This window comes from Nansenia antarctica, assembly GCF_963989245.1.
Source record: "Nansenia antarctica genome assembly, chromosome: 2".
Classification (NCBI taxonomy): Eukaryota; Metazoa; Chordata; class Actinopteri; order Argentiniformes; family Microstomatidae; genus Nansenia; species Nansenia antarctica.
The window spans coordinates 9,970,813-9,982,923 of NC_137675.1; the positions used below are offsets into that span (position 1 = coordinate 9,970,813).

General features: G+C 39.9%; 1 protein-coding gene across 1 annotated transcript; it reads right to left on the bottom strand.

Annotated features, from left to right (window-relative positions):
• Positions 1 to 8,103: 8,103 nt before the first annotated feature.
• On the bottom strand, positions 8,104 to 11,735 carry LOC308149773 (F-box only protein 47-like; the record flags this gene model as incomplete). The annotated part of the gene is made up of 10 exons (XM_080522663.1): positions 8,104 to 8,210; positions 8,389 to 8,548; positions 8,702 to 8,844; positions 9,770 to 9,913; positions 10,111 to 10,284; positions 10,450 to 10,558; positions 10,644 to 10,721; positions 10,887 to 10,963; positions 11,219 to 11,371; positions 11,570 to 11,735. The coding sequence occupies 10 exons, from the start codon at positions 11,733 to 11,735 to the stop codon at positions 8,104 to 8,106; spliced, it is 1,311 nt and encodes a 436-aa protein (XP_080378789.1).
• Between the last annotated feature and the right edge of the window lie 376 nt (positions 11,736 to 12,111).

Genomic DNA, 12,111 nt, shown 5'->3' on the forward strand with positions numbered 1-12,111 from the left:
TTGACCGCATTATACGCATATGACGCAGATGAACCACTGACCTCATGTCTTTTAGCTTGCTTTTATAGTTGTTTTTATTTTCTTAATATTGTTGTCTTTATTTGCACTTGACACCACGGACCTCATTGTCTATTAGCTTGTTTTATAGCATTTTCGCTTTTTAATTTGTCTAGTGTGTAATATTTGTGATATGTTATGTGTGTTTGTGAATATGTGAATGTTTTTCTGTTTTTGCACCTTCAGAAGAACCACTACAATGTCATTGTATAGGCAACTGTACAAGGACAATAAAGTCTATTATATTCTATATTCTATACGCATTGTTTGTTATTTTTCTGATTTTGATCGCTTATGGATTCTTTTTGTACGTCGCCAAGTTTGATTGTTCTATTCAATAAATGCTCTAAAACGTACTTTTCATCTCAGCGGATTGTTTGGCGCGTCATACAATTACCAGCCCAGACCCTGCTTGGGTCTCTCAGCGACTTTTTACTTTTTGCTCTATCTATCTATCTCGCTACAGGTGTCATATAACCCTAACCCATATCCTGTCATATAAAAGTACCTTATTGAATCTCCAGGTAATGTAGGCTATTTCTGACATCCATCACTTTTGCTGTCGTTAAGATACTTTATTTTTCTGTTTTGGTAGTCTGTCCAATGTGACACTTGCCCTCCTCCACCGGCCCTAGTTTTGGATCTAGCTTGCTGTTAATTATTTTCATGATAAATCGTAGCTAGCTATAACATCTTCATATACACCATACAGGCTACTGATTAACAGTAGGCACTGATTAACAGTAGGCAAATGCCCATTGAACAGATTTATTCATTATCCTATCTTAAGAAAACTAATGTAACACTCTCATCTGGGGATTTACACGGCAAATCAAATGAAGAACTACAAATCCCTGATGACAGGGAGATGACGTATGACTGCTCTGATGAATCAACCCCTATTTCATAAATGTTCTCTATATAACGACGTCGATCATTGATCGGCAACGACACTATATAATAGTTTGCCTAACTGGCCATCGGATTTGGGCTCCTAATATCTAAAAAGCACTACGGTTTTCTTATTTTATCGGATTAAAGTAGCAAAGACCAGAAATTTCCATTGACCGCCAGTCAAACTTCTCCACTTCTATCACCCAAAAAGGGGCGTGGACATGACGGGAGAGCAAAGTACCCGGATGCGTTTGAATTGCATAGAGTTTGAATTTTGTCAGCTGTAAAGTGGATGTGTTTCCTAGAACATGTAAATGCAATTGTGTATCACTGAATTGCAAAGAGAGTTTGAATTTTGTCAGCTGTAAAGCGGTGTGTTTCCTAGAACATGTCAATGCAATTGCGTATCACATTATTGCATTACAATTTGAATATTGACTCAAATAACGCAGGCAAAAGTGGCAAATGAATATGCTATTTTGGGATTGCATAATCATTTGCACATTAGAATGAACTTTTGAATTTTGTCAGCTACAAAGCAGCGCATGACTTTGAAAAATAAATGTCAAATGGCTTTGCATTATCATTTTAATATTGACAGCGAATGTGCACATCAGGTACATGAAAATGAAAATGCAAATCATTAGAATTGCATTTGAATTTGAATATTGTCTGAAAGAATGCATGCAAAAGTGGAACAATCTCATATTTCATTAGCATTTGAATTAGGTCAGCTATATGCTTCCATACACACCTGCTTACTGTACCTCCATGGTATATGAAAACAAAACAAAACGTGTGTAAACAATATACTAGTACGAGTCTCTCTCTCTCTCTGTTGGGAATTTGTATTAAAATAACTAGAAGTGATAAATCATGTACTATGTGCTCATTTAAATAATATGTGACTGAGGTCAGTTGAGAAAAATACGAAGGTCACGCAAAGCCAAAAGAGAGGTTCTGTTTTTGAGCGACATGAAGAAAAGCTCCTGACTAAAAGAAAGTGTTATGATTCAAACCGCCTGTAAATTACTTATTTTTACCTATGTGCTAACAACCATTTTACACCTGCTGTTATGATATTCTATTTTCCTGTACTGATTTTATACTTTCATAACTAATGATTAATGATAAGTCTATTCTTCTATACTTTATTTTAACTTGTTAATCGAATCCCAAGTCATGGGACTCTGTGGGCCGGGCAACAGTATGTTTTCACAAGCTATTATGATAAAGGACACACTGACCTAGTCATGAGGAAATGGGTTTGATCAGTAGGTTTTGTTTTTCTATAAAATCATCCAGTCTTACTACAAAAAGTTTTTCTAATATTTTTGAAAACTGAGGAAGGAGAGAAATTGGTCTATAGTTGGAAAAACTGTGCTTGTTTCCATTTTTGTAGATAGGAATGACCTTTGCTATTTTCATTTGGTTGGGAAATATGCCGGTTTGAAATGATTGGTTACAGATATGAGTCAGTGGCTTTGCAATATATTCTATAATATTTTTTACTAGTCTCATATCTATGTCATTACAATCTGTAGATTTTGTATTCTTAAATTTGGTTACCACATCAATCAGTTCCTTCTCTTCAGTTTTCTTCAGAAATAATGGTGTTGGTGTTTATATCAATAATATCTTCGTCTACACCGTCCTTCGTTATTGGGTCCACAATTTAATTTGCTAAGTTATAGCCAACATTGACAAAGTAATCATTAAACTCATCGACAATCTCTTTTGGTTTAGTTATGTTTAGTTTATCTTTATTAAAGTAATTTGGATAGTCCGGTTTTTTTGTACCCTTTTTAATTATGCTGTTTAGCACTTTCCATGTACCTTGTGTATTACTTCTGTGTTGTTCCAATAGTTTATTATAATATTCCTTTTTATTGTATCTCATTATACTAGTTAATTTATTTCTGTAAGTTTTGTATTTATTTTCTGCTACCTTTGATCTGTCCTTTAAGAACTGTTTATATAGTATATTTTTCTTTTTGCATGCGTTTTCTAGTCCTCTTGTAATCCAAGGCTTGTCTTCATATTTGTGTTTTCTCTGTTTTTGTAGTGGACAGTGTACATCATACAAGGTGAAAAATGTGGAGAGAAATTCATCATAACCATCTCGCGCCAAAAGTAAACATCACTAATAATAATAATATTCGACTCTTTATTTGCTGTTGAATTTCATTCACAACTGAAGTCATTTCGTCAACTTCTGACAATAGTTTAATGTAAATTAATCGGACCCGTCACCAGGGCCCAGTCTTAGGGTGGGCCAATGAACTGCATGGGGGGGCACAATTATTATTAACTATTTTTGATAATCCAATATGCTATGGTATTCGTCATGCAACACTGACATGCATAGGAGGTGGCAGAGGCTAAATTGGACACGTAGCCTACTGATGAAGATTAGACCTAAAATTATCAGAATGCAGCAAATAACATAACACAGGCGAAGCTGGTTTATTACAAACCTGTCATCTATTTTCTGTGTTTTCTTTTTTAAACCACCCCTTTATAGCATGGAGAAGCCAAGTTGTGCATTACAATGCACACAGGTCAATAATTGGCACCAACCCGGCACACTTACAAGAGCAACAATTACAGTTTTTCCCAATTGCTAAAACACAAAAGCCAATTCTCTAAACCAAATGACCAGTTCTCTAAACACATTTAATAAAACTAGCTCCCATTTGCCAAAACCATAAACACATTTCACATGAAGACACAATTCACAAAACACAATCCTCCTTTTCTCATAAATCTAAACACATTTTGTCTTGCTAAAACACAAGTTGCAAAAAACTCTGCTCAAATTCTCAAATTAAAGCTCATGTGATGCAAAATGCTTGCCACAGTCAGCAAAATTTGAACACAATGAACACACCTAGCTTCATTCATTAAACATAACGACTCAAAATGTAAGACACTTGTTGCAAATGATTGTGGTGTGTGTGTGTGTGTGTGTGTGTGTGTGTGTGTGTGTGTGTGTGTGTGTGGTATAGTTCCATAAATAAAATAAAAAAACATCACACCCTGAACATTGTTTTCAGTGACTATTGTTGTGTGTAATGGATCCTCTGTAGTGTTTGCATTGAGTTGTGATACAGTACAGTAGTGTACATGTTACGGTACATGTGGGAATACGGTACATGTGGGAAAACTAGGGTTAGGGTTAGGTGCTACGGTTAAGGTTAGGGTTAGGATTAGGGTTAGGGTTAGGGTTAAGGTTAGGGTTAGGGTTAGACATGCCAGCATGTACCAAGTCACCCTAGCACCTAACCCTAACCCTAGTTTCCCCACATGTACCGTATTCCCACATGTACCGTAACATACATACTGTATTTTCTGTAGATTTACATACTGTTCATATGAAACACACAAATCTATGAATGCCCAATACTCTACAGTGATATATTCTGAGCACAGATACTGTAAGGTTTCTAAAAATGTGCTTTGGCAGTTGTGAAAAAAAAGAACATTCTCACACAAACATTGTGTTTTCAGTTGTTTTGTTGTAGTCTGTAATGATGCGTATAGTGTTTACATTTTTGCAGGCTTTGAGCAGCTGTTTTGGTGTGAAAGTTTGAGTTTTGAAGAGAGAAGGTGTGGTTTTGGTTATGTAGCTTTAGAAAAGTGTGTTGTGTTTAGAGTTTTGGGAAAATGGAGGAAAGTTTTGTGAAATGTGTTTTAGCAATTGAGAAAAACTGTAAATAAAATAACCTACGTAACTAAAATTACGAGACTGGCACGCAATCAGTAAACTTGCAAACAGGGCCGCTTTTTAAGGGGGGGCTAGCTGGGGCGGTGGCACAGGGCCTGACGCTTTATTTTATTTTTTTGGTACCCTGGCTGGCGAGGCCCTCCAAAGCGCCAGGCAAGGGACCATATTATTATTTTTGCCTTTAATACATTTCTAAATGTTCACACATGTGATAATCATAGTCAATCATACATCTAAAATCTAGCATACCTGTAGGACAGGGAGATTCTTAGCAACAGAAAAAAGTAATTTCCCCCTATGACACCTTACGTGAAACGTGAAAATAATTTTTGGGCGCGCGTTGACACTTGTTGTGCATAGTGACTGCTTAGTGCAACGGACAAAATGCAGAGGGAACGAGACCGAGGAAGAAAATGTTAATCGGGTGCTGAAAAAAGAAATACAAATAAAAGAAAGGAAGGCTTCAGGGCCTCGCTTAGAGGTTCGTTCGAAACATTTCTAAAAACAAGTGAGGCTCCCGTTAGCACCGAAGAAGCTAACGTTACTGCTAGCACTAGCAATGCTAGTAGTAGCACGGCACAGCCCCCCCTGAGAGGCAAAGATGATGTCTCTGAGGTGGAGGAGGACAACTGCTACACCGGCAGCAGTGGGGCTGCCCAGCCCCAGGTGATGATGGTCAGGAGTGGCGAAGTAGAGGATACGGAGGCGGAAGATGGAGCTACTCAGAGCAGCAGCAGGGCTGAGAGTGATGGAACGCAAGACGAGCCTACGGTGTTAGATATGTCATGTATGATGATCCTGGTAAATTGGCCGGTACATATGGACTCTACAGTTACAGAAGTGATCATTAGAAGAGGTCCCCCAAAGATGAAACCTGGATTTAGTTATCCTAAAAATAATGAGAACAGGAACTTTAGTGAAACTTTATTTCTCCGAAAACTACCAAATGGGGAAAAAATAGAAAGAAAGTGGCTTGTGTACTCTCAAAAACGGGACATGTCTTTTTGCTTTTGCTGTAAGCTTTTCAACATAAAGGATAGGCCTACATGGTGGTGAGTAACATCTCTATTCATGTCAATAATGGCTTGTGCGTATTTAATGTTGGGTATGATGACTGCTTTATCCTAAATCCTAATCCTTTACGAGTATAAAATGTTTGAAATGAAACAAACATGGTTGTAAACTATCTAAATAAGTAGATATGCTATTGTCTATCAGCACAGCATGTGAGCGCATTTCTTGCAATATATCGGTGCGTGCGTGTCGCGCGGTTATAACAGTAGCCTACATCATTATAAAAGGCCTCGCAAATCTGACTTCGCACAGGGCCTCGCATATCTCCCAAGTGGCCCTGCTTGCAAAAGGTATACAGTATGACCGACCGATCGTGTGATCATCACATTAAACCACCCATCTACAGCAAATAGGATCAGCCAGATACATCAATCCTCATCATTGAACACGTTATACACAAAGCACATTAAATATAGCCTAACCATGCAAACAGCCCATCTCTCCAATTGAAAAAGCAGACGAGAATACAACTAGCAAAACATCACCATGGTGGGTGCCTACACACACACGCACACACACACACACACACGCACACACACGATATTAACTTACCCTGAATTCGCTGCACTACCCTACATTTCCTGCACGCGTAGCAAAACGCGGCGTCCTTTTTCAGAGAATACTCAAGCCAGTCCCTGTTCCAGCTTGAGGCCAATGATTGTTTTTTGCACCAAACATTCTGACTGGATATTTGCTCAAAATAACCTGTTTAGGCTGGTCCATTCCAAGGTCATCCGGCTCCACCACTAATCCAACAGGAACAGTAGTCGTCGGGCCTAACATTCGTCGGTGGGCTAGTAGCTAAACTCACGTTAGTGCTAGTGCTAGTAATAGTCGGGGGGCTAACATTAGCAGCAAGGGTCACGTTGCTAGTAGTAGCAGTCGGGGTGCTACTAGTGTCAGGCCCACAGTCGCTACTGCTGGTGCTATCTCTCTGTCCATTGGGGTTGAGTGCAGCTGCACCTTTCGAGGATTTAATCCACTTTCGTATATCCATCTAGGCAGGCCTAACGTTACTACAAAAAGCACTGACTTTGCTCGACTGAGTCGGCTCACACAGCTGAAATGGCGGTAGCAGCAGCATGCAGTAACGTGCAATATTTCAACTTCTTTTCAAATGATTGGTTGTCACTAGAATCCCTTCCAACAAAATGAAAAACACACTATTGTTTCTCAATTTTAATGTCTTAATTTAACATAAAATATAGAAGATTAATAATATTTTATTTTATTTTTATTTATTTTTTTTATATCAGGCCGCCAGTTGGGGGGGCACCAGCACGTCTGTGGGCGGGCCTGGCCCCCTGAGGCCCGCCCATAGTTACGGGCCTGAAATTAATGCTGTAGCCTTAAGGTGAGAGAGTGTGACTTGTATGAAATAATATAGATGTCATCTATTGTATATCTAGGCAATTAGACTGCTATAGATCGATATGTAGGTTTACAGCCTAATTTACCCAGGCTATCCATCTGTCTTCAGGAGATATTCATTGTTAACATTTGTGATCGGCTAATTGATGATAATGCAAATGTGTTTTTATATTTCATACAGAAACAACAGTATAATCAATACATAACCATACTACAATACAAGTTGAACACCTCTATCCAGAAGAGTAGTTTACACAGACGTATACTGTAAATATAGATAGATATAGATATATATAGATAGATATAGATAAATATATAAAAGACATAACAAAAAAAACAATGACTCTCAAAGATTACAATCAAAGACAGAACATCCGGTTTGTTGTGAAAGAAAGTAATACTACAGAATGTTATGTTCTTTCATTGAGGGAAAATCCATGGTCCCAAAATAATGCCCTTTATCACTCTATATAATAATATAATATATATTAATATATAACAATAATAATAATCATATATAATATAGTTATATATATAAATAATAGTTCATTTATGATCTATTGGCTGACCAGAACCAACCACTGAGCTGCCTTCTCACGGTTTGACATGTCATCTTTCTTCATCTTCCATTCTAAACTAATCTGAAACACTGTATCTGAACCCAGTATTTCCTTACGAAATGAGGAGAGTAGCGTAATGTTGTGGCACTGGCCATGTAATGTAATTAAGAACATGAAAGACATGTCATTTTATAAACATAGCTTTTATTACCAAAATATTTCACCATACAGATTTTCTCATTTTAAATAGCAGTATTGGTTTAGAATTGTAGAGTCAGTTCAGTGGAAGAATATTCTTTGAGCAGAGAAAACATTGAACATCATATTGAACCATAGTGGACTGTTTGCTGATTAGTGACAATACTGTAACATACAAATACACATTTTGGAATGAAAGGCAGGATACTCCTCTCCTCGATCTCACTCTGTGAGGAACGTGTTGAGAATCCCAGAATGGAAATGAGCACTGGCGTTGAGGAGGCTGGAGAACTCCAAGAAAGCGCTCTGGAAGTCTTCTTGATGGTTACCTGTGACAAGATCGTTGACAGTTAGAAATCCGCATATGTCTACTTATTTTAACTGTTTTTCTATTAATGTGTTCCCAAATAATATGCCCTTAACTTTAAGATTATTTTAGTGCTACAAAGCTTGAAGGAATCTGGACCCTGATCTGATACGATAGTCTTAGTGCCTATAACAACTCACCAGCCACCATAGTCTCGTACATCTCCATGGCAACCTCTGAGAACATGTTTTCCACGGCCTGGAAGAAGGACCACTTGTCAGCAGAGGAGGAGAACACCTCACACACCTGCTGCATCATCTCGACGGACCAGTTCATGGAGTACCCGTCCTTCTCACACACCTGAGAGGGGTAACCAGAAATGTCAGTAGCTCAGGCCGGTTCAGGCAGTACCTTCCGTTAAGTGGGCACACAATGGGGGAAATGTGTCTCTTAGGTTAAAAGATACCGGAACCCTAGAGCAGATAATAAAGTTATTTAGCAGCAGTGACTGACCAGTACGAGGTACACAATGAGTCGTGAGATCTCAATCAGGCGTCCATTGAGGGCCTTGCTGGCCAGCACGCTGCAGCACACGCTGTTCCCACACAGGAACAACAGACGAGCCACATTCTCCATGTGCCATGCCTGGGGGAGGACTGGAGGCCAACAGAACCAGCACAAAACAAAACAACTGTCATTCATACACACAGCATTCACACTTTACATTAACATTTTTGACATTTAGCAGACGCCTTTATCCAAAGCGACTTACAAGCGAAGTACATTTATCGCATGCCCGGTACACACATAAAGATAATCTGTCCGATTTTGGCCCGATTTCCCCCCTTCCGACCAAGGACAGCAAACGCCCGATTATCGGATGGCTCTAAAGATTATCCTACAAGATTATCCTGTGGTGTGAGGTGTGTTAAGAGTCAATTTCTCCCGACAATCTGCTCGGAAAATGGTCGGGGCCGACGATCGTAAATATTAAACGTGTTCAATATTTACGATCAAAAGTCTTATTGTCTGTGGTCAAAACTGACAACTCCCAAGTCCGATTGTGACGTGGAATGGAATGTAGCCACTCAAGAAGCGAGCTGACTGACCCGTCTTCTTCTTTTCGTTCTTCTGGACTTTATTTTCCCTGTAGCACATGGCTGCCTCTACAGGTCAGTCAGGGTACTACTACCCTGTTCACGCGAGACTCCAGACTGTCGGAGGACAGATCTTTATGCATGTGGTTGTATATTGGAGCACACCACACACAATACGATCAAGACTGTTCAATCCATGATTTTTTATCTTTATGTGTGGGGTCCTTCTCAGATAATCAGAAAATCCTTATATGTGTACCAGGCTTAAGGTAAGTGAATCATCTTTACATCAGTCATCATCGCACCATTTGCTTAGTGAAATCTATAATCCTATGGTAATGGTACATACTGTACGTGTAGACTGACCAGACATACAGTATATACAGTATACAGACAAAATAGTGTAAAAGGTTTGTCTACCATTCCTGGGTGTGTAAAATATAATCATTAAAAGTTGCCAAGTCCTCTGGGCTACTGCAGTTACCTATGAGCTCCTCCAGGATGTCCAGTATGGTGTCGGTGGTCCAATCGTTGGCTTCCAGGTCGCTGTGTAGCAGCAGGATAAAAGCCTTGGCCAGGTCCCACTGGGCCACCCCAGCACGCAGCTGCTCCTGCCAGTCTAGCGAACCTGGAAAGAACATTCCCTTACACTACACATACACTTTGCCTTGCAACTCTGGCCAACCAAAAAACAAGCATTTCATTTGTTATTATTAACATTAGAATTTCACCATGTAATTACTAACAAGTGATTTATATACTGTACAAAAGTGCAACCAGTTCTTTTAAGGTAGAAACCGAGAAGGCCCATGTTGTCCCTCTCACCGTCTGGTAGCAGTGGTCCGTAGAGGATGAACAGCAGCCGGGCTTGGCTGACAATGGGCCAGGGTTTCAGGATGCGGGTCAGCCAGAACAGAGTGTCCTTGCGGTTCTTCCAGGGGTCCAACAGAACCTGTCTGCAGAACAGACGGATCTGTTGCTCCAACAGCTGACATGAACCTGAGGGAGAAAAAAGACATACGGATCACTCACGTCTCTCACACTCTTTCAATTAGCCTTTCTGTTTGTTCTCTCTCTCTCTCTCTCTCTCTCTCTCTCTCTCTCTCTCTCTCTCTCTCTCTCTCTCTCTCTCTCTCTCTCTCTCTTATAGGGACAGACACTCACCTGGGTTTCCTGTGACCACTGACATGATTTTCTGGGGTAGATTTGTGAAGTCGCACAGGAAGTTGAAAACTCTGTGACACTCCAGCTCATCCCAGCCGGCTATCAATGTCTGTCAGTCAAACATTAACCATCTCAATACAGGATTCAGCCTTTGTAATGAAATTGTCTGATGTTCTTTGTAACTAGGCTCTCACCTGTAGAAACGCTCCATAGCTGGAGAAGCCTTGGCATTGCACTGATTTAATGCACTCTTCCATCATGAAGCAAGGAACCTGAGTGGGAGGTAACAACTGTGTTAGTCTAAGTAAGGTTAACTAGAAAATAACAATCTATTCAATGTTGTCAACTGTTTGGTTTGTTTAGAAATGTGAGAATGTTTGTAGAGCACACACAGCTAAACATTGCCTCATCTGTCCTCCCTCACCTCTCTGTCTTACCTGTGAAAACTTGCTATATATGAACGTTAGCCTATCCTTTGTTGGCAACAAGAGGGTACATCTCTTGAACAATAAACCTGAAACAATGAGCAAAAACAACAAGAATGTAACATAGTGACTATATTTGCCAACCAGGACCACTTGCTTTCCTCATCGGACCCCCTATGAAAGGAGATAGAAATAATACTTTGGTCTATCTACCTGATAAAGAATTACAGCAGAAATAATGTGGCTCTGAATATTAGTTTATTATAAACATGTGTGTTCTTGGCCAACCAACTAAGTAAAATAAAGGTAAATTAATCAAATAAAGCTGTTGAGGAGCCTCTCACCCAGCGATGTGTAGTGTTCTAGTGAGGACACCTCGATGGAGTGATGACACCCCTGTACGATGGTCCTCTTCCTCCAGGTCTGAGTGGAGACATAGCCCATGATGCGGCGACTGATGGCCTTGGACACCATGCTCAACACACTGATCTGCGACACTTTACCACAACAAACAATGAGGCAGGGAGAAACATCTCATTAATTCAGATGCACGTCATTGAAGCTATACATATTTAAGACCATTTAGTACCCTGCCCCTGGTAATGGCTTCAATCAGAATAGTTAAGCCTCATAGATATGTCTCAATAATCATAATTCACCCATCCTGAAAAATGTCCAAAGCAAACAGAACCCACCAGAGAGTCTGTCCAGGATCATCTCAAAGACCTCGGGGGCCAGCTGCTCAAAGAAACAGTCGCTGGCCCGAACCTGACGACACTGACTGCGGGTCATGATGGTCCTGACAGGATACGCCCGGGGTCTGTGGTGATACTTGTGGGTCACCTCCGTGAATTTCGACATAATAACTGGAATACTGTCAAGCCTTTATTGTCCCACAAATAATCTAGAAGCGAAAGGAAATAGCTAGTTAGTTAAACTTGGTGGTTAGCCACAAACTGAATAGTTGCTGGCTAGGATAGCTGCACGGACTCTAGCTAGAGCCTTAACCAGCTGAGGAGAATGGCACTTGTCAATAAACCTTTGAAATTGTTGCCTTACTGAGCTTTAAATGCTCCTTCACAAGCTGTTATGTGTTCTGGTAAATATTGACGCCACTGACATGAGACAATATAATATATAAACTATAATATATCTAAACTAAAGTCACAAACAGTTTTACCTCAGCCAGCGAGCCACTTGTTCGGTTCCTGCTCCCTCGCGAGGACACTTGCTGAAC